Source organism: Zeus faber (assembly GCF_960531495.2).
Source record: "Zeus faber genome assembly, chromosome: 2".
NCBI lineage: Eukaryota > Metazoa > Chordata > Actinopteri > Zeiformes > Zeidae > Zeus > Zeus faber.
The window spans coordinates 43,713,286-43,734,818 of NC_137189.1; the positions used below are offsets into that span (position 1 = coordinate 43,713,286).

A 21,533-nucleotide genomic window follows, 5' to 3' on the forward strand; every position below is an offset into this window, starting at 1 on the left:
TACATATTTTATGGCGGTCTCGTGAGAACGACCCGGACATGTCCAATTTCACATTTCACATAGCAGTAAATATGTTTGTCATGTCGGGGGCCTTGTGCTGAAGTCGTGGTCTGGCTTGATTGACACCGGGCAGGTACGCAGCAGCGTTCCAAAGGTTTACTGTCAGCACACAGTATTCATGGGATATTCAGACTGCCCTTTCAATGCACAGAAAACACCTCCTCGTCAGCGGTTTAACAGTTGAGGGAGACATCCTGTCGAAGCTCGAAAGAACAGGCTTAAAAGAAAGAAGTAGTTGAGACGAAGCTATAGTTGACGTTTTCACCGTTGAGGAACCTCTCTTTTGACAGGTGAGATAATTCAGATGCAGGCAGCTTTGGTAGACAGCAGTGTGTCATTGTTCATCTGATAATACATTTACAAGTATATCACAACTGTCGCCCTCCTTTGTCCTAAAAGGAACCCGGGAAGAAACAAATTAAAAGCAGATAAAGCAATTAAAACTGAATTATAACAATAAAGGAATAAATCAACAAAACCAAAAGTGATGAACAGTGAGCCCAAAATCAACCACAAACAAAAACAACTTTAACCGAACGTGACGACACAAAAACACCCGAAAAATGATCCTGGAGGATAAATTTGCATCACTCGGTTTGACATTATTTCCTGGACGTGTGGCTAAACCTGAAACGCACAGTGTGGCATTATGTGACAACGGAATAGCAGTGAAAGATGGTGTGTGTGAAGCATACTGCACACGGGAACCAACATAACATGACTGGTCAGTCTGTTGTTTGGCAGTCAAATTTACAAAGCGCCGCCACATATTTTGGCCATAAACGCGCGGTGCTTTTGAGTCAGGTGTCAACCGCTCTTCTTTTCCTGATGCCACTTTTCTCTTGTGTCTGTCGGAGTTAGTTACGTTACCTTGGGAACAGTTAGCGGTGGGCGCAGGGGCAGGGCACAGGTTGTTGTGGGGGTCATGGCAGCAGAGCGTCCATAGGATGCCCATGCCTACGGCCATTAATGTGAGGGTCAGCGGTGCCATCAGCATTATATCTTTTAGACCCAGGCCATTCTTCTTCTTCCTCCTCCGGGTCTGGACAGGTCGCCGGACAATGATCAGGTGGTGTTCTTCTTCAACCGGGTGGCGTGGACCCATTCTGGTTGTCTGTTTGTCAGAACTGCTGTCCGGGTTACTGCGACAACGGTTGTTGGTGTTGGTGTTGGTTGCTGTTAAAAAACACAGTAATTACATTAAGGTTACCTGGGAAAACAGTATGGTTCCTGTTTTGTGAACTGTCTTACATTGCGTTTGTATATTTCAGTTTCACTCATTCAGCAGTGCATAAGCCTCCTTATCTGCACCCTGCTTCCTGGAGTCATTCATTGCTGAGCAGTTTAGCTATACTGGAGTTGGGTTGCTGCTCAGATCCAGGAGCTCCATAAGGTAATCGGTGTATTTAAGGGGGATAACAGAGGGAGGCAGATGTAAATCCAGGCTGTTGATGCAAATGACAAAGAGCACGGGGGACAATAGCCCCCCTGGGAGACACCGGCTGGTGTTGGACAGGGATCAGCCACACAGGAACCCCGCTGCAGCCTTTGCTCTCTGTCACTCAGAAGGTTCCTCACAATCTTGTGGGTGGTCTGTCTCCCACCGTCATGAACGGAAAAACTGCGTGTTCAGTTTCCTCATTGTCAGCTGACTCATCTTCCTCTTTAGGGGGTTTAGTTTTAACCACAGCTCTTGATTTACGGAGATCATTTTATGACCTTCCGAATCAAGACTTTCCACTTCAGGCAATTTATATGTTTGTCCTCTAAGTCTGCAGACTAGAGTATATGGAGGTTCTGGATACCATGGCGGCCAATTCAACATCCTCATCTGTAAAAGGATTTTGTGATTTAAAGGGATTACTAGACTTTCAAGGCCGTTCAAGTTGGTTAGATTTGGGAGGTGCCGGACGCATTTAATCCAGATGCGCTCCGGGGCCTGAGACCGGATTGGGTTTCTGGTCATTACGTTGTGCTGTAGTTGCAATGGCGGCACTACTACTTTGATCCCATAACTTTTTGCATTTGAGCCAATCCTCAAAAGCCTCTTTCATGTATTTAAGATCATATCCCGGATCTCCGAATCCTCCTGTCACAATTCTGCACAATAAATAAAATGGTTGTGGCTCAAAAGATCCCGTTCTGGCGTAGGGTGGTGTAACAGCTATGGCTTCAGACCATCCAGCAGCATTGTCTAAGAATAACCTCCTATTAACCCCTCGACAAAATCGACTGGAGTTTCACCAGGGTGGAGAGTCATAGCTTCGTCAAATCTGTGCGATCGCCGTGTTCCCATCTTGCTCAGTTTTGTAAGCAATAATATATATATATTTTTTATTAGGTTTATTTTAAGGATGACTGTTTTTACTATGTTTCGTTCCTATTGAAAATGGATGAAAGCAACCTCAGGGAGAAATCCAGCCATGTCTCGATATAACTTTTCACACTGAGTATCCAATCCACCGTTAAGTTTCTAAGTGACTTTCAAACCGAGTATCCAGTACACAATGGTCACTTCATATCACCACCCCACGAGTGGGATTTCAACAAATGGGGTCAGGTTACAAAAAAATGCCATGCAGGGACATAGAAACCTATTTCTCATGCTATACCCAAAAGGGCAAAGTTTTTCTTTTCTTTTTTTGGGGACGAGTTATGAAATAATTTCAAATCAGTATTCCATCTCAATGTATTTTATTTAGTAAGCAGCCATGTAATAATAGGGATAACGTGCAGATAGCCCCTCATTATCGCATAATAACCCCCTTTAAGACTGATACAAGACCTGATCACCCAGTTGGTCATTATTTTGCGATGATGGAAAAGCATGAAGAATAAGAAAGGCTCAGAGGTGATATGTTATAATTTTAATGGTATTTTTCGCTCTAGAACAATCACTAACAAGGCAGTCTTAACTGATTTATTTTTTTTCTGTGTAAAATACACACACACACAAACACACACACACACCGCTTTCAACATGTACTACATTTTAGCTTTAATACTCGCTATACAAAGCCTGTAGTCTGCCAATGCTGACATGTAAAAATAACTATAACAACAAATATTGCAAACACTGGCTTGTTTCTTTTTTCTTTTTAGTACACTTACAGTACAAAACAATTAAAGACAAAGCATAGGTTCACATTTGGGAAAAAACAAACCTGCTTGGGGTGAATGTACATGCGTCAAATCGAAATCTCTAACGTTCTATCAGCATCTTTTCACATCCTAAGCAGAAAGCCTTACATGTGGGGGTGGTTAAATTCCAAAAAAAAACAAAAAAAGCAATCAAAGTGAAGTATTGTTCCTTGTCCTTGAACCGACCACACATACACACACATACATAGACACACACACACACACACACACACACACACACACACACACACACACACACACACACACACACACACACACACACACACACACAAACAGAGATCATGTGAAGTTTACTTGGTTGTCTCAAATACTTTCTTCCAAAGTGTTTTTTTTGTTTTTTGTTTTTTTTTGTTACAGTTTTTCTTTGTTACTTTTTTTTTCTGAGAGTTGGACCAGCTACTATATTTGAGTCATGGCGGGGGGCTCCATCTCGGGCCCTCCCAGGTACTGGCTGCAGTTGGGGTCCCCCCTCACGGTGGGGGCCGACGGTATGGGCCGGCCGGTGTAAGGGTTGACGCACCAGCACTCGCCCCTCTGGCCGTGGAGAGACATCTTGCACTGAAAAGACAGACCAAAGGCTTGACTTAGGAGGACATGGATGCACGGGCGTCTCCAGGAAGACAACGGAGAAGAGGCGACGTAGTGAGGACAGAGTCGATTCCCGGGGGGGGGGGGGTCCAGTGACTGGTCTTTCTTGTTTATCTCACTGATGTCGTTTTAGACTTAGCCCAAAGATACGGAGTTCGTCTTTCCAACAACACCAAATACCGTACGTGCATCACGGAAGTTCACATACAGTGGGGCAAAAAAGTATTTAGTCAGCCACCAATTGTGCAAGTTCTCCCACTTAAAAGGATGAGAGAGGCCTGTTATTTTCATCATAGGTATACCTCAACTATGAGAGACAAAATGAGAAAAAAAAATCCAGAAAATCACATTGTCTGATTTTTAAAGAATTATTAAGCAAATTATGGTGGAAAATAAGTATTTGGTCAACAACAAAAGTTCATCTCAATACTTTGTTTATACCCTTTGTTTGCAATGACAGAGGTCACACGTTTTCTGTAAGTCTTCACAAGGTTTTCACACACTGTTGCTGGTATTTTGGCCCATTCCTCCATGCAGATCTCCCCTAGAGCAGTGATGTTTTGGGGCTGTCGCTGGGCAACATGGACTTTCAACTCCCTCCAAAGATTTTCTATGGGGTTGAGATCTGGAAACTGGCTAGGCCACTCCAGGACCTTGAAATGCTTCTTACGAAGCCACTCCTTCGTTGCCCGGGCGGTGTGTTTGGGATCATTGTCATGCTGAAAGACCCAGCCACGTTTCATCTTCAATGCCCTTGCTGATGGAAGGAGGTTTTCACTCAAAATCTCATGATACATGGCCCCATTCATTCTTTCCTTTACACGGATCAGTCGTCCTGGTCCCTTTGCAGAAAAACAGCCCCAAAGCATGATGTTTCCACCCCCATGCTTCACAGTAGGTATGGTGTTCTTTGGATGCAACTCAGCTTTCTTTCTCCTCCAAACACGACAAGTTGAGTTTTTACCAAAAAGTTCTATTTTGGTTTCATCTGACCATACGACATTCTTCCAATCCTCTTCTGGATCATCCAAATGGACTCTAGCAAACTTCAGACGGGCCTGGACATGTACTGGCTTAAGCAGGGGGACACGTCTGGCACTGCAGGATTTGAGTCCCTTGCGGCGTAGTGTGTTACTGATGGTAGCCTTTGTTACTTTGGTCCCAGCTCTCTGCAGGTCATTCACTAGGTCCCCCCGTGTGGTTCTGGGATGTTTGCTCACCGTGCTTGTGATCATTTTGACCCCACGGGGTGAGATCTTGCGTGGAGCCCCAGATCGAGGGAGACTATCAGTGTTCTTGTATGTCTTCCATTTTCTAATAATTGCTCCCACAGTTGATTTCTTCACAACAAGCTGCTTACCTATTGCAGATTCAGTCTTCCCAGCCTGGTGCAGGTCTACAATTTTGTTTCTGGTGTCCTTTGACAGCTCTTTGGTCTTGGCCATAGTGGAGTTTGGAGTGTGACTGTTCGAGATTTTGGACAGGTGTCTTTTATACTGATAACGAGTTCAAACAGGTGCCATTAATACAGGTAACGAGTGGAGGACAGAGGAGCCTCTTAAAGAAAAAGTTACAGGTCTGTGAAAGCCAGAAATCTTGCTTGTTTGTAGGTGACCAAATACTTATTTTACCAAGGAATTTACCAATTAATTCATTAAAAATCCTACAATGTGATTTCCTGGATTCTTTCCCCCCATTCTGTCTCTCATAGTCAAAGTGTACCTATGATGAAAATTACAGGCCTCTCTCATCTTTAAGTGGGAGAACTTGCACAATTGGTGGCTGAATAAATACCTTTTGCCCCACTGTACATTACAAAATTGAGTTTGCGGTCAAGTTTGCGGTCTGACAATTTTCAGGTTTTTTTCAGAGAAGACCATTCTCGCCTACTTTTAAATCTTCCCATCGTCTGCTCTTCGAACAGTCGGCATCAGACGGCGATGACTTTGGCTCTCTTCATCCTGTACGGAAAAGTAATCTACCATCGGATCGATCCGGGTCTCTAGTTTACGCTGGTGTGCACATGTAGATTGTTCACCTAAATCCTACGTCAAAAGCAAACCCATACAGCAAGTGACCTTGGAAATTTGGGCTGGCCAATAGTATGGTCAAGTATTGTCCTCCTGGTCCCCACTCCGGACACTTCTCTGCATAGACGGCCTTCCTCTTAACTATGCACGTACGCTAGAACAGATTCACTCATGACTGGCCAAACCATTTTGTCTCAGAAGATTTTCTTTCGACATAAGTAACAGTCACGGCTTTGGCCGGTTCTGTCGTGTTGACTGGGTCCACTGGGTCGCTTTTGCTTTGATTTTTATCGAATGTCATATGGTGAATAATAATTTGACTCCCCAGCACGGATGTGATGGCCCAGACCTGTTTGAGGTTGTACTGTCCCCTCCTGTCACAGTTGGGGATGTGCAGGGCGTACAGGTCCTCCAGGGGCCCTCTGTTGTCCCTGAAGGGCATCTTGGAGATCCTCTCCAGGACCTGGTCCAGCTCCTGCTGACACTGGGTCTGCAAACCGCAAAAACAAGGCTCAATAAATAAAGATAAGCAAATAATAAAAGGTCTATAAAGAGAGTGATACTGTGGGGAAAACAAACAAACAACCAAACAAAAAAAGTTATTATTTGCACCTTCATACGCTACACAGTATAACCGTCTTTGGAAATGTGTTTGGAATTGACAGTCTGCTTCCATCTTTAGAGCCCGGTCATATACAGTACATCATCAGTTGACATATCAGGGTGATTATACGTGAAAGAAAATATGGAAATACATGTTATACGATATACAAAAGACTATTGGATTTACAAACTTTGGGAATACTTTAGCATGCACCACAAGCTTCTTTCCATGAGATTTACCTATTCGAGGAGAGGGAAAGGACATGACAGACATCCACCTTGAAGTGTTGGCCTGAGTTTCACATTTGTAGTGTTTTAGAATTGATTCAATTTTAATTACATCAACTTATGTTACACAAAAACAACCTTTATTTGTATGGCAACTTTCATGCTCAACATGCAACTCAAATCACTTTACATCAATACAGGAATCACATAACAAATACATTGCACAATAATGTTTCATTTGGCAGGTGTTTTTGTAAAAAATGAAAATTGATTATAAGGGATAATAAGGGAAACATGAAAAATGCATACAACAATTGAATAATAAATAAATACATAAATGAATGAAAAAATAAAAAGAATAATCTGTCTGAAAAATGTATAAATTCAATAATATAAATGAAACCTGCCATTCGAATTTATGACCTGGTGAAATCTTTTTTTTATCCTTAGGGTACAATCTCAAAAAGGGGGTTGTTACAAAAGTACATTGGTTGATGGTCGGAACATGCAGCACGTAGTCAGGCATTTTGGACTTTTGGAAGTACCTGTTTAGGGCGTGTGGCCTTGGCCTCCTCCACCTTGTTGGTCTTCATCTTGCTCTTCATCTCCTGCCAGTGCTGGCGCATGGCGCTCTCCTTGGGCCCCAGCCAGGCGCTGTCCTTGCTGGGCTTCCTGACGGCCGGGCCCTCGGTCAGGTCCTGCTCGGCCACCGGCTCCAGGGCCTCACCTGGATGGAGTGATGGATGGATGGGAGCACGGAGGGATGGATGGAGATAGTTAGCGCTGTGGTACCTTCTGGGTTGGATTCCATCCATTATTTAGCTCAACATTACATTGGAAAAATGTCCATATACAATAAACCTAAAAATGAAGGTTGATTAAATTGAATCAAACAATAAAACAATTAAGAATAAACAATAAAATAAACCTAAAACTGAACAATAAACAACAAATACTGGGCAATATACAATAAGCTTACAGCAAAAATAAACCCAAGTAAACTAGAAACAAGAAAAAAAAAAAGTACAATAAACAAACCTCTGTTTCAACAATTCACATTCTGACCAAAATAGGATATATATGTGTAGTATTTTTGGCCAGGTATAGAAACTATGATATGGCATGATACACATTATAATTTTAGCAGGATAAATATCTATGACACCATCAGTTTTCAGTGTGACCAACCAGAAGGAAGATGAAGGTACCTCACTGACTCCAGGAGGGGGCGCTGTACTCCTTCTCACCCTGTAGCCACCCTCAGAGAGACCTGCACCTCATACCTAATGATACTGTACATACTGTACAGTATCATTCATACATACAGTATCTCTGTAAAAACTCAACTAGACTGTAGAATGGTAATCATAATATACTATAATATTATAATTTCCACGACAGAGGAAAACAAATAAAAAGTAAAATACAACAAACTGGAACAAAACCCAGTGATGAAAAGTGATAAAACAAATCCCAAATGAGATACATATCTATAAAAAAATAAAAACAAATTCATTATTATAATCTTAATAATCAATGTATAACAGATCAAATATGGAAACAGACGTTATTCTCAGATGCTGCCTTTAATTAAACTTTTTTCCATCAGCATGATTCTAAAGATTCACCTCCACTTTGAAAACCCCAAAAAGACAAGTGAAGATTTATAAAATGCTAAAAACCTATTCATTTTTTAATTCATAAGTTCACACACAATTTATAATGAACTGAATTAATAATTGAAAATGAATCATCTTCATTGACAATTCATTCAGGTTACACAGAACACAAATACATTGCAGTTAATGCAACTGTAGTAAAAAAACATTTTTTTTCTCCCAATTCCTTTGTTGACATTATTTATTTTTCGCATTTAATCTTTCAGAATCCTGTAAAAATGCATTTTTTTTTCAGAAACACTGTCACAGGTTCAAATCGTGGTAAAACGCTTCCCAAATCAATCCAAATGGTTTGTTTAAACTCCTGGACAGAGCCATGATCAAATTTAACGTTAAATGTTCTCACACTGTCACCAACACCCTTTAATTCCAGCATGAGCCAGAGACATGACATCAACCTCTAAAACGGTATAAGAAACAAACACCTGAGCGTACAATACTTACATCCGTAACTGTAACCGTAGCCTGCGTACGTAAGCTTTCCCATTTTCAAGGTTTTTACGTTTTGATACTGTAAGCCTTAGACGTTTGCCCCATTGGATTGCATTGAAGCATGTTTCTCAAAGCCCTTTAAGTCCTTTAAGCATGCGTACAATATTCAGTAGGAGTTTCTTATTTCCCATGTAGTACTGGGGGGATTGTAAAGGAAAAAAGACTTCAAAAAAATGTGTCATTTGTCAACAAATTTAAATCACAATTCCATCACAAAATTCCCAATTCCATCGCATATGATGTACTCCAATCTGACTGAAAAAGGAACCGTAGCACTTTGTGTCTTGCGTCTCTCTCATGGTTATTGTCGTTTATTTTTCCTTGTGCAAACTTTCGATCGCAGTCTTTCCTTTGAACTCTGTTAAACATCAACTCAAAGAAAAAACAAAAAAAAGCCCAAAAGGAAGAAGGAAAAGAAAAACAAACAAGCCTCCGTCCAAACGGATGGAGCAAACAGAGAGGGAGAGAGAGAGAGAGAGAGAGAATGATGCCCCTGACCACAGAGGGTCAAACAACCAAGGGTGTTGTTGGAAGGGAGCGCGAGAAGGGCCGCCTCCCAAGTCCACTTCAGTCATTCTGTTTATATATCTCCAAAAAAAAATAGGTTTGTAGATCAGCATTTAAAAAAAAAAAGAAAAGAGACCTATTTAATTACTTGAGTGTCATTTCTGGTACTGCACTGAATCAGAGGAAACCCGGTAATTTGGCCAAAGTGGCACATCAATCGTCATTTCCTCCAATCGCGATGGAATTGGAATCGAGACGTCAATATGCTGATGATGCTATTCTATTCGATTATTAGATGAGGTAGAGCGTAACTTGTCCGCTCCCGACTGACTGATTCTAATTCTGCAATTCGTCGGGAAGAAAAAAAAAACCCAATAATGCCGCTTAACGAAAGACCCGATATTTTGGGGGGGTTAATATCTCGGACGTAGCCGCCGTGCAAGTGTAAATGAGGCGGACATAGAGACGCACAAATAGTTCGCTTTTGTTGTCCTTCTTGTGAAGAAGCACAAGGGAGGGAACCCAGAGACGATACGCGCATGCATACGGTACACGCACTTTAGATGACTTGCAGGGGAGGCTCGATCTGAGACTCCCTGTCGAGGAGGAAGCGGCCCTCATTCGCACATCTGTCAATCACCGCTCAACCCCCCACCCCTCGAAGTATGCCGCTTATGTCCCCAAACTGGCGATAGACTTCACTTGACTTTGCTCAAGCTTTGGAGGACCGTCACGCCAAGCCTCCCCCCGCTACGGAGGCTCAGAAGCCTCGTGGAGGAGGAGTCGCGTTCGGTAACGTTGGTGTAGTTTCTACGACTTCCTTTAGGGGTCGCCGTTTCCCGCTAATTGTCCAATGTTACTGAAACGGCCGTCCAGAAATTGCACGGCGCCGCGGAACCCGGCCAGAGTTAACGCACGAGTTGGTCCTCCAAATCACGCATGCCGTCACTTTTGAATCCGAACGTGTTCCATCACATGTTTACCGGGTCGCGCTCAGTTTGGCGACGTTGAGATCGCCTTTATCCGTGCGTTGCGAGAGGTCGATTTGTGCCACATAATCCTGTCGTATAATATGATTACAAAAAGCCGGTGAGAGAGAGGGGAAATAGCGAAAGAAGTAAAAACAAGGTGCTGGCGCCTTCCGCCATCGGATAGGGAGCTCCGTCGCTTCAGTTCCCCTCCGCACCGCTGCTCTGCATCCGGCTTTTCTTGGAAGACGGTTTCTGTGCAGAGGGCAAAAGTCAACTGAAATCAGGTGTGTTTGTGCGCCTCTGTGAGGGCCTGTGTGCTGCGCGAAGAAACACACACACACACACACACGCACGTACACACACACACACACACACACATAAAACAGTACAACAACACTGGCCGCTGGGGCCCGTTTTGTTTTCATGCCTTATATAATCCACACTGTATCCAAGTGAAACAGCAACTCTCCCACTTCTCACAGGAAACCTGAGAGGCTTGAGTCCTTACAAACACACGCACACGCACACACACACACACACAAATGCACGCTGCATGCACGCACGCATACACACACACATAAACACACATAAAAACAAATACATGCACACACACGCATGCACACAAACACAAAACGAATCAAAAACACTATCTTAGCTCCTCAAAGACACATTTGCACAAACACAGACACACACACACACACACACACACACACACACACACACACACACACACACACACACACACGCACACACACAGACACACACACTGGAGGGTCAGGACCCCACTTGGAGGGGGCACCAGGCCCCAGTAGTACAGCGTGTTCTGCAGGGGTGGCTGATGGATCAGTAAGATCAACAGCAGCGCAGCCCCTCGGTGCGCTCTAGCGCCCGGCTTAAGCCCAGCACAATGGCCTGAGAGGCGTCCTCTCTGGATCTCGCCCCTGTCAAATTCCCAGATGGCATGCACTGTAGATCAGAAGTGTCATGTCTGATTGTCTGGATTCTGGTCAACTGAGCAAATTCCAACTTGGCCGGGTGGCGACGAGCCGCCAGCTCCAAAACCAGGGCCGAGCCATTTGGAAAAGCTATGTTATCCTGATAATCACAGGGAATTTCAAATAATATGGATTGTATTTTCTGCTTGAATCCCCATTTTAAGAGCATCCAGCCGGGGAGCACCTCATTAAACAACAAGTGAACTACAAGCGTACTAAAACTCCGCCGACGCCATAACGTAACAAAACTGCGTGATCCAACGTGACGGCGTCCTTATTTCACGGCGTGAAACGCCGAAACTGAACCGCCGCCCAGGGTTTCCAAGCTCTGCCCCCGCCCTCCCGCCCCCATATTAACATGGGAACAAACAGACACGCACTTTATCAATCGCAGGCGACAGGCGGTCGGCGAAATGTGGCCTTCCCTAAATGAGTCTCTCACTGCAGCCGAGAGGTGTGAAATAACTCATGTAGCACTTAAGAGGTTGGTGAAAGGCGCTGTGTGGAGGAGCTGCAGTCCATCACCCCGCACGAGGCCTACGGGGACTGCTTTCCTAGAAATATATGCTCGGCAGAGTGCAGATATGTTTATCTTGCAGCCTTTCTGACACAGGCGTCTGAAAGTAGGTTTTCAGACATGCTCTGGCACGTATGGGAGCCTCCGGTGAGCCGCCGGCGCTGAGGCGGGAACTGTATGACGGGAGCTGGGGAGCGGAGGGGGGGGGGGGGCCTTCACCAGGTCACACGAGATCAAACTGTTCAGCCTACTTTGAAAGGCCCAGTATCAAACTATGAGATCCGACAGTAATGGCTGAGTCGCGTTGATGACTTTGAACGCTGAACCATCCCGGGGCACCCGACGCCCCGGGGGGTTTGTGCGGCGAGAGTAAATACAGTCTGCGGCTGAGCGAATCCGTACAGATCGTACTGTTGGAAATCTTCTGACGACTCTCCCCCCCCGGCAGCTATGTTCACCCATCAGACGAGAAGCAGATCTGCCTTTATTCCGCTGTTGAGCTTGACTAACTGCTCCTATAAACAGTCATGCGTTTTGGATCACAAGATGATTGACTGATTGATGATGAAGCAAAAGGTCTGAGTACTTCTTCAACCGCTGCGCAGACTTCACAACCAACTGCTACACTCTTGACCCCATTAGAACCAACCCTGTTATGTCATCTGCAACGCAGACCCCCGGGCCCAAGCCAAACCAAACCTATGCTTCCCATCCAGCGGCAGCCAGGACAGTAGCATCTCAGCCGCTCCATTGTCCAAAACAACCCTTTCCAGAGGAAGGAGAGGGGGAGAGAGATGGAGGAGAGGATTGGGGCGGAGGGTTATTCTGGAGCTCAATTGAGGCGTGAGATTCTTGGCACGGCTACACGTGAAGTCAATGCCTGAGGGGGAGATGGCACCAATCCCGTGTTTTGGAGACGCTCCGGGGCGGCGGGCTGGACGGACGGATGGGTGGATGGACGGATGGGTGGGTGGGTGGTGGGATTATCTCTGTGCTATTTCAGTCCCTTGTGGACTCTGTCTGGACCCCCGCCCTTGCTTTCCCCTCGTCCCGCCGCAGGTAACGAGGAGCGGGGCCTCATTAGATAACAAATTTATATCACCGACCAGTTGGGACAGGAAATATACCACGAGCACTACAAGGTAGCCCGCCAGTTATGGAACATGTTCCCGAGGAGATTTGAATGGCTTCTGCTGACGAATTGAAAGGTTGTGTAAGAAAGCACTAACAACTGCTGACAGCCAACGGGAATTTTTAACACGGGAAAACACGTGTCACCGTCTTCGCACATCTTCGCCTTTGTTTCCAAAGCCAGCGTACAGTGGGCCTTCTGCCCTGAAAGACTATTTAAGCATCCGGTATGAAGGGAGTTCAGGAGGCTTATACCAAGTAACTAACGTTCTCAAAAGTGAACGTTTTTCATTCTTTGACCAGAACAGATGCTTGTAAAATGTGTGTCCGTCTGTGACTGAACGCACGCTCGCTTGGCGCCACCGTCCTTTATTGACGTGATATAAATATATTTTGTGAGGACATTTAAAGGAAGATGTTTCATTTGCTTAAAAAACAATAAATATTACAATAACAAATGGGCTGGAAAAACTGCATTGGATGTATAATACATATACGGAAACTCTGCAGAGACAAATTCTGAAAAGAAGAAAAGTGCGATGGTGGACTGCTCAACTTCAATTCGGTTCAATTCAACTTCATTGATCCCCGGAGGGCAGTTTGATATTGGGCAGAGTAAAATACAGCAAAACCGGACAAGAAAGAGACAAAGACAGACACAGCGGAGTGCTATGGGGGGGGGGGGGGGGGGGCTGGAAGTGCAGTTGCAAATAGGAAATAAGAAAAATAAAAAATATAATTCCTATTATATTACACCACGGGGACAACATTTACCAATCCTAGAAGCACAAGCATCACTCGCAGGAAGTATGAATGGACGGATGCATTAACACTTTGAAATGTCATAAAGGGCTCTGCTACGCAAGGTGGGCGTGAATTATTACACATTACAGTCGGGTTTATACTTTGAAAGTGTCAAAGAGAGAAGAAAAAAAGCTCAATTAAACCGTCAATCGCAATTATTCATATGACGGCAGGCCGACTAAAATGTCACAATCTTTGATTTCCCCTCTTTGAACGACTTCTCGTGAGCTCAATATCTATGTTCATTTCCCATTTTATTAAATACAACGCACCACATACCTGCCCCTTGCTGTATCAAATGTATTAAACACCAAATGAACTGCGAGTAACAGCTTTGGTTTTCAGTGGGGTGGCAAAAATCTGCTCATAAAAAATGCAACACAAGCAATACATACGACAGGATTCAATGTCACAAAAAGCTGTCATGCCAACAATATGTTATGTTTTTACTGTTATGAATTGAGACGTCTTCAAAAACCAATCAATATACATCACAACACAGGACAACATATACAATACCGCATTCCACTCCTGTAGTACAATACAGTGTTATACTGTAATGAAATTTGGAAAATGGGGTTGAACATTAAACACAAATTGATTCTTGATATTGATATGATATTATCAATTCGATATTTCATCTGCTTCCATATATTAGCGATACGAAAACCAGACACACGCACTACCACTAGGGGGGGTTGGAACAGTACGGTCTGTTCTCAGTCCATTTTCGGAACCAATCATGTGGAAGAAGCCAAAGGTGCTAAGTAGCCGGAACCAAGTTCCTGTTTCCTGAAAAGGCTCCTGTTCTGTAAAAGCTGCGATAGGTTTGGACGCCATAGCTGCAGCTCCTTGTCTGACATTTGAGCCAGGATGCCACCCAAGGTCCTCTGCAGCCAAAAAGAGCCCCTAGAGGCCCCTGAACCAAGACTGGGGGTAAAAATCAGAGCCGTCTTTTAAACTCCCCTTTTCCTTTTTACTTGTTTTATTTTGTTTCCGATGATTTGAAGGCTATTTTTTTATCATTTAAATACCACTTGTGCTGTTGTGGAGTGAGACAAATGGCAGGTTTTTTCTTCACACACGTTGGACGAGAAACAAAAGAAAAACGTCTGCGAATGAAGTTATGAATGCAGAGCGTTAACCATGAATGCGTGAATGCATCACTTCATTACGTAATGTAAACCCTTGAAAGGTGTTTTCATAATTTGCTCTTTTTCCACAGGTTCTGTCCACACACTGACATGTTGTGTTATAACGTAAAGAAATGTATGTACAGAATGCTTTTGTCAGCAAGTTTGATAGATGTGACGCATGTCTGCGGAGCCGATGTGTGGGCAGCCCCATAGCATTCACTGTTTGCTTTGGCCAACGAAGAGCCGTGGGGCTGTTATAATGTTATTTTAAAACATTTTTTAAACACTGATTTAAGGGCAGGGCAGAGTGACGACATCATATGTCACTTGATGTTTTTTTCTACGAATATCCCAATATCGATGATTTGAAAATATTTTAGGGATAACTACTGGTGCTTTGATAAGATATTTACACATAATGCAGCCATGAAGCAGACAACATTTAACTATATCGCAATATCACAATAACTAAAATCCCAGACGACATCGAGCCAAGTCGATCACAATATCAATATTATATTGATTTATCACGCAACTCGGTTGAATACTTGATTCCGATTGGTCAATAGCGGCAATCAGCAGGCAATTATTTCAGAATAATATTTGGTGTCTGTTTATAATGGCCGTTGCCAGAAGCAGGATAATGTACCACCAGCTGGTCATTATCGCAGGGTTATCACTCATTATCCCTTACATATCACCCAGCACTAAGTGATCTACCGTTTATTCCAGGCCTAAAAGCAATGACTTAGCAGTTGTTTTATACAGTAATTCACTTTTCATTCTTGGACCACCTTGGTGTTCTAGACACCCTTCAGGCCACGAGGGCGTGTCTACAATCCTGCAACCCCAGTTCTAACTGAAAAAGTAAAACCTAAAAGAAAATGAAAAAATATAAATAAGATAAAATAAAACCTCTTGTCGTGCTCAGCCTGTCCTGCGTCTCATCGCTCATTTCACTTCCTCCCAAAGTTTATTTCGCTTGTCCCTATGAACAAGTCAGCAAAAGACGTGTGCGTTAGAGAGTTAATACTACTGTCGGTGCCCCTGAGCAAGGCACCGGCAAAAGAGCTGGAGATGGTCCCCGGGCGCTGCACTGCGGCCGCCCACCGCTCCTAGGTGCAGGATGGGGCAAATGCAGAGGACACACTTCATTGTATCCTACTTGTACAATGACAATAAAGAGATTTTCTATTCTGTTCTGTTCCAACACACCTGAGAAAGGGGTCGTGCCCGTCGAACCGTCGCCCATGGTTTTCTTTCCATATCACAAGTCGCAGCTAGGGTGCCAAGCTAAACACCGCTCCGGTTTGGCGGTAAAGCTCCGACGGAGCGTGAAAGTGAAAATGTACAAGAATCCTGCCTGAACTGGTGCTCCATCACATGCGTTCAGCGATTAAATATCCATCAGTAAACAGTGATAATTGCTGAAATCTTAATTTAAAACTCCAAGGTACAGTGGAGCACAAGGTCAAAACACTCACAGGTTGATATACAGCGCTTTATATACAGTAATTAGATATTAACCATACATATATGCCGTTGAACAGTAAGTGAGTGTGAGCTTGTGCTGCCTGAATAAACACCAGAAAGTCATCATCTTGAAGTTTTAATTGTTGTGCAGAGTTGTGTGAATACTTTTTTTTTTTTTTTTTTTTTAACTTCTACAAGAGTTCCCTGACTCAGCACCTTACAAATATGTGCATGTCTGTTCGCCGATGCTTCTAAGAGGCAGCCAAACGGTTAATCCGCTTCAGCGGTCTAATTTTCGGGGTAATCTCATGGCTTGCCCCGCCGTGTTGATGCAGTCAGTTCAGTGTCTTCGCAGGTTTACAGTTACTGCTGGTCCAAAGGCTAAAGTCCAGAGTGCGGATCAATACAGCATTCCTCTCCCTCTCTCTCTCTCTCTCTCTCTCTCTAGTGAGGAAACACCAAAAATGTTCACTACAATGTTTTTCAAGCTCTCAAGAGTCAACACATTGAAGATTAAAATGCCCTCAGTTTTCATAGTGCTGTCTATTTGTTTGTTTACCAGCTGTACTGTCTGTTCATTTTATGCCACTATTATTGTATAATAACCTTATAATGGTAATAACAATCACATCCACCTCATGACGGAGATATTTGTTGACTTTGGACAGCAAAACATAGTAATTTGGGCAGGCAGTCAATTTTCCTCAAACCAAATTTCCATTCTATTCATTGGAAACATTTATCAAATTGTCTTGAAATTCTCCTGAAAATTTGGATGGCAATGTATGAACGTAAAACAAAGTATTTTGACAAAACGATTGGTCCAAATAACTTAAATTACTCAAATGATTAATAATTATGGAATAATTGTGACGCTCCAATCTGGATGAATGTTTATTACCATGCATGTTAATCCGATGGTCTGACATCTATAGGTAAGTAAACAAGCAGATAAGCCATCATTGCGGACAGTAATCAAGAGAAAGTAAATACAAATAACTGCAGAATTGTAAACAGCCAAATGAGTCTGGAAAAACTGTGCATATCGATTATAGGCGCAATTAATTGTCTAAAATCCAAATTAATTCCCCTTTCCTTAGTAGGGTGTGTAGCCTTGGTCCTGCACTTCATAATAATATACAGTATATTATAATCTATAATATGATGATTTTCTACATGGATAGATAGATAGATAGATAGACAGACAGACAGACAGACAGACAGACAGATAGACTGATAGACTGATAGACTGATAGATAGATGGATAGATGGATAGATAGATGGATACTTTATTCATCCTCGGTTGGTAATTGTTGGTTAACACGAAAACAAGCGTCAATAGCAATACAGTAATAAGAATAAAACGTTTCTAAAAGTGGAAACGTGCAATCAACCCGAATATTGACAAAGACTGACAATATACAATAAATCTAAAATTTACAAAGAAAAAAACAGAAAAATGTCAGTGTACAACAAACCTAAAAAAAATAGAAAAAACGGGCAATATGCAATTCATTTAAAAAATAACCAAAAAATAGAAAGAACGTGCAATGTAGTGAACCCAGAACTTAACAATAAACCTGTGTATCAGTAATTCACTCTGTGAAAAATAGGACATGGATCAAGTTTGCATACAAGTATAAAGAATAAAATGATACTGCACACCCTTCCATGACACCGCATAATTCCAGGACTATTCCCTTGTAATGCCCTGCAGACCGTCTAGACACCTCCATTAAAAATGCATGAATAATGAATTAAAAGCAGGTTTAGTGTGACTAACTGACCGCTGCTGTGCTCCCGGGGCCCCTGGCTCCGGGCTCCGGGCTCGGGGTCCACCGTGTGTCCGCACCGGCCCTGGCCCCGCACCAGCTGCTCCAGGGGTAGCTCGGAGTCGGGCTCCGGATAGCACCGCAGCCCGCCGGAGCAGCGCGGCGTGTACACGCCGCACGGCTCGCCCTCCCGCCGGGCGCACACCGGGCAGCAGCCGCAGCCCGGCTCCCGCACGATCTCCGCGCACGTCTCGGTGAGCTCCGGGCACAGCGCCTGGCGCTCCGCCGTGCAGCCCGGGCAGCGGAACACCAGCTCGGCCACGGAGGCGCCGGCCAGAGCGGTGCAGAGGATCAGCAAGCTGCAGCCGAAGAGCGGCGACATGGTTGGGACTGAGGTCTGCGCTCGAATCGGGGGAGATGTGGAAGGAGATCCAGGTAGGAGAGGAAACAGGTGAAGCCCGGGCTGGATGGGGGGTCTGCTGGGTCCTACAGCCAGCCATGTTCCCGCTGTCTCACTCTCAGAGCAAGGGCGTCAAAGACACGGCCCGCGGGCTGGATAAGAATAATCGTAAAAAAATTAAATCAATATAAAAACTTGCCACTTGAGGTCTCTAAGTGAGAGAGTCAATCTACGATGAAAACCCTCCCCCCTGTAATTTCAGAACGCGGCATCAGAGTTCACTTCTTCCAATCGCGGTTTAAAGAAAGGTCATCGGACCCCCTGCCCCCCTGAGTCCTTGCTGCTGTTGGTTTGTAATGTAAAATGTTAAAGTGGTAATCCGCAAGATTATTTCCAAAGAAAAATGTACACATTTGATACTTTTTAAAATTGCCACTTTTCAACAAAGAAAGACAAATGAAGACGCGGAAGTTGAAGGTGTCAACTGCGTTTGGGCGGGTGGGGGCGTTTCAGTTTGAGCCCCAGAGGGGGTGTAGAACCTTGTAACGTCACTTTCTGAAACCGAGGGGGATGGAAAGGGAGCCGGGGCCGGGAAGAATTTCGGCGTTTTCGTCAACACGAGGCTGGACGGGGCGGGCTTCGCTCACGGATGGAGGAGCCCGACGGGGGCCGCAGCGAGGTCACCACCGAGGAATTACCACCACCCACCGACCACCTACCCTCCCCACAGAATGAAGTAAATACAAACGCTGGGTACGGAGATACAGAACAGCTCGACGTGGAGCGAGGACGTGCACGTCTGGCTTGGTCCTTGAGATGGTTCAGCTTTGACTGTGATAAGCGGTTGGACTGTTAACAAGCCACACAATGTTCTTTACTGTTGAGCCTCTTTGGACAAGGGCGTCATTTTTTTTTCTCCATCCCACACACCCGGCGCTGTTCTCCACCCGACGGCAGCGACTATGAGTGCGGCCCGTCGGCGTGAGGGAGGGCGGCGCGTGCAGCCCATTTCGTGGAGATGCGTCCGTCTCGTTTTTCAGCGACCTCGCCGGCGGACTCGGGGCAAACCCTCGCAGGTCCGTCCTTCGGCAGTTACGTTCTCTTCTTTGTGGACACATGTTCACGCGACCTTGGCTGAGAGGTTCGACCCCTATCGCCGATGCTCGGAGGGGGAAAGTGACGGGTTGCACCTTTGTCACAGTAAGCTTTTATCCCGCACGCGGTTTGAAACTCCTGTATTTGAACCTTCGCCCTTATCATTTGATGACGATGACAGAGTTACAGGGAACCAAACATTGGGTGTTAGACTGTAAATTGATGAATAGGGAATCACAGAAACGACTTCAAAGACTCTTTCAGATTCCACGAGGCAAACATTTTCGATGTCCGTGCTCCATGATTCCAGCTGCAGGTTGGTTGGTCACCACTATTTGCAGGCACAGCATTTACAAAAATAAAAACGCGTGGCTCAATGTATCATCATATTTTGCCTTCTATCATTGAATGTGCTTTGTCCAATTTTGGGATCGTCTTTGTCTTGTCAAATTCTTTTGCGTGTGAAACATACCGGGTGGATTTCGGAGTTGAATTCACTGCAATCACTGCACTAAGTGCATTATGTCAGGGAGTCCTTCATTTTCTGCCAATGCTTAAAAAAACATGGCTGCCACCCAGTGCACAAATACTGTACAAACAGTATTGTGTCACTTAATTTGGAGATATTAACTGTCAGACTTCTTCTGAGAATGTGCCGTGCATTTGAAATGTGCTCGTTTATATGGCACAGAAAGTGAAGGGTGACTCCCGAAGGTTGTTTTCAGGTTGCACTGCTTAAACTGACTCCATTTAAAAGACTTCCACCAAAGTGCCAAAAGAGACCCTTCTTGCCTGTGGCCCAAATCCGAGGCGCTCGCTTGTTTTTAAGGGGACCAATCATTCTCCTTTTCAGCTTGTTAACATAGGTCTCCGAGGTCCCCAAACGGGTTTTAAATTTATTTTGCTGAAAATACCGCTCAGATGAAGCATTCTAGTGTGTAGCTTAAAATGTAAATGAGCTGCCAGGCCCCTCGTTCTGTGAGCCAATGGCGTTTTGAGCTTCACTCCGGATTCCACCTCATTCATTCATCTAAAGTTTGGTTTGGAGAAATGCTGAGCGGATTACGCTCCGCCGCCTCCAGTAGTGTCAACCTAACGGACACACACACACACACACACACACACACACAGAAAGAAACACAGCAAATACTTACATTACCATCGTCTGCAGTTTTGTCACAGACAGTTAGTATTAATTCCTCTTTCTTTTAAAAGATTTGTGCTGGTCCGTGCAGCCGACAACAGAACACTTCCCACGCTTGGCTCTTACCTTCAATGCAAGTGGGCCCGGTCGCACTCCGGCCATGTGTGGACTTACTCAGATGGGGACAGTTCTAATTCTACTGAAGCCCCTGTGTGACATCCCAGGGAGAGACATATGTGAACGGAGCACAATAAACCGACTGGTTTTGTCTTATTTCACAGCGTGTGTGTGTGTGTGTGTGTGTGTGTTAGCAGGCCCATCGGATACCCCAAATGTATGTGTACGAGGGCTGGAAAAAAAAGTGAATTTGGCATCACTGGTCCACTTGAAGAGACGGCAGCAGTCGGGTTGAAAGACAAGAAGATGACTTTATTTATCACACAACACACCACACTATAACACATGCTTGCACACACACACACGCTTTGATGGTGCCGGTGAAATGGATTCTCTGCTTTTGACCCATCCTGGCTTGTCCTTCCTCCGGGGGCACAGCCAGGAGCAGTGGGCAGCATACGTGGACGCGCCCGGGGACCAGGTGATAAATGTCCATTGCTGGTCAGACAATGATGGGTGCATGTTTTTTTGGTGGGGGTCCTTACTGACGTGAGGTGGAGGAAACCCCATGTGAGCACGGGGAGAACATGCAAACTCCACACAGAAAGGCTCCTATTCGGGAGATAACC

General features: G+C 44.6%; 1 protein-coding gene across 1 annotated transcript; it reads right to left on the minus strand.

Moving 5' to 3' along the window:
* Positions 1-2,969: 2,969 nt before the first annotated feature.
* On the minus strand, positions 2,970-18,537 carry igfbp2a (insulin-like growth factor binding protein 2a). The gene is made up of 4 exons (XM_080024208.1): positions 18,164-18,537; positions 7,217-7,398; positions 6,190-6,330; positions 2,970-3,780 (listed from the first exon to the last, which is right to left on the minus strand). The coding sequence occupies exons 1-4, from the start codon at positions 18,528-18,530 to the stop codon at positions 3,622-3,624; spliced, it is 849 nt and encodes a 282-aa protein (XP_079880334.1). The 5' UTR covers positions 18,531-18,537; the 3' UTR covers positions 2,970-3,621.
* Positions 18,538-21,533: the final 2,996 nt, after the last annotated feature.

What these genes read in the sequence shown, in the direction of transcription:
- igfbp2a (XM_080024208.1), bottom strand. Translation starts at nt 18,530, where the DNA reads ATGTCGCCGCTCTTCGGCTGCAGCTTGCTGATCCTCTGCACCGCTCTG. An exon ending in GCCCCGGGAGCACAGCAGCG is followed by an intron (nt 7,399 to 18,163) that starts GTCAGTTAGTCA and finishes CACTCCATCCAG; the next exon opens with GTGAGGCCCTGGAGCCGGTG. An exon ending in AGGCCACACGCCCTAAACAG is followed by an intron (nt 6,331 to 7,216) that starts GTACTTCCAAAA and finishes TGCGGTTTGCAG; the next exon opens with ACCCAGTGTCAGCAGGAGCT.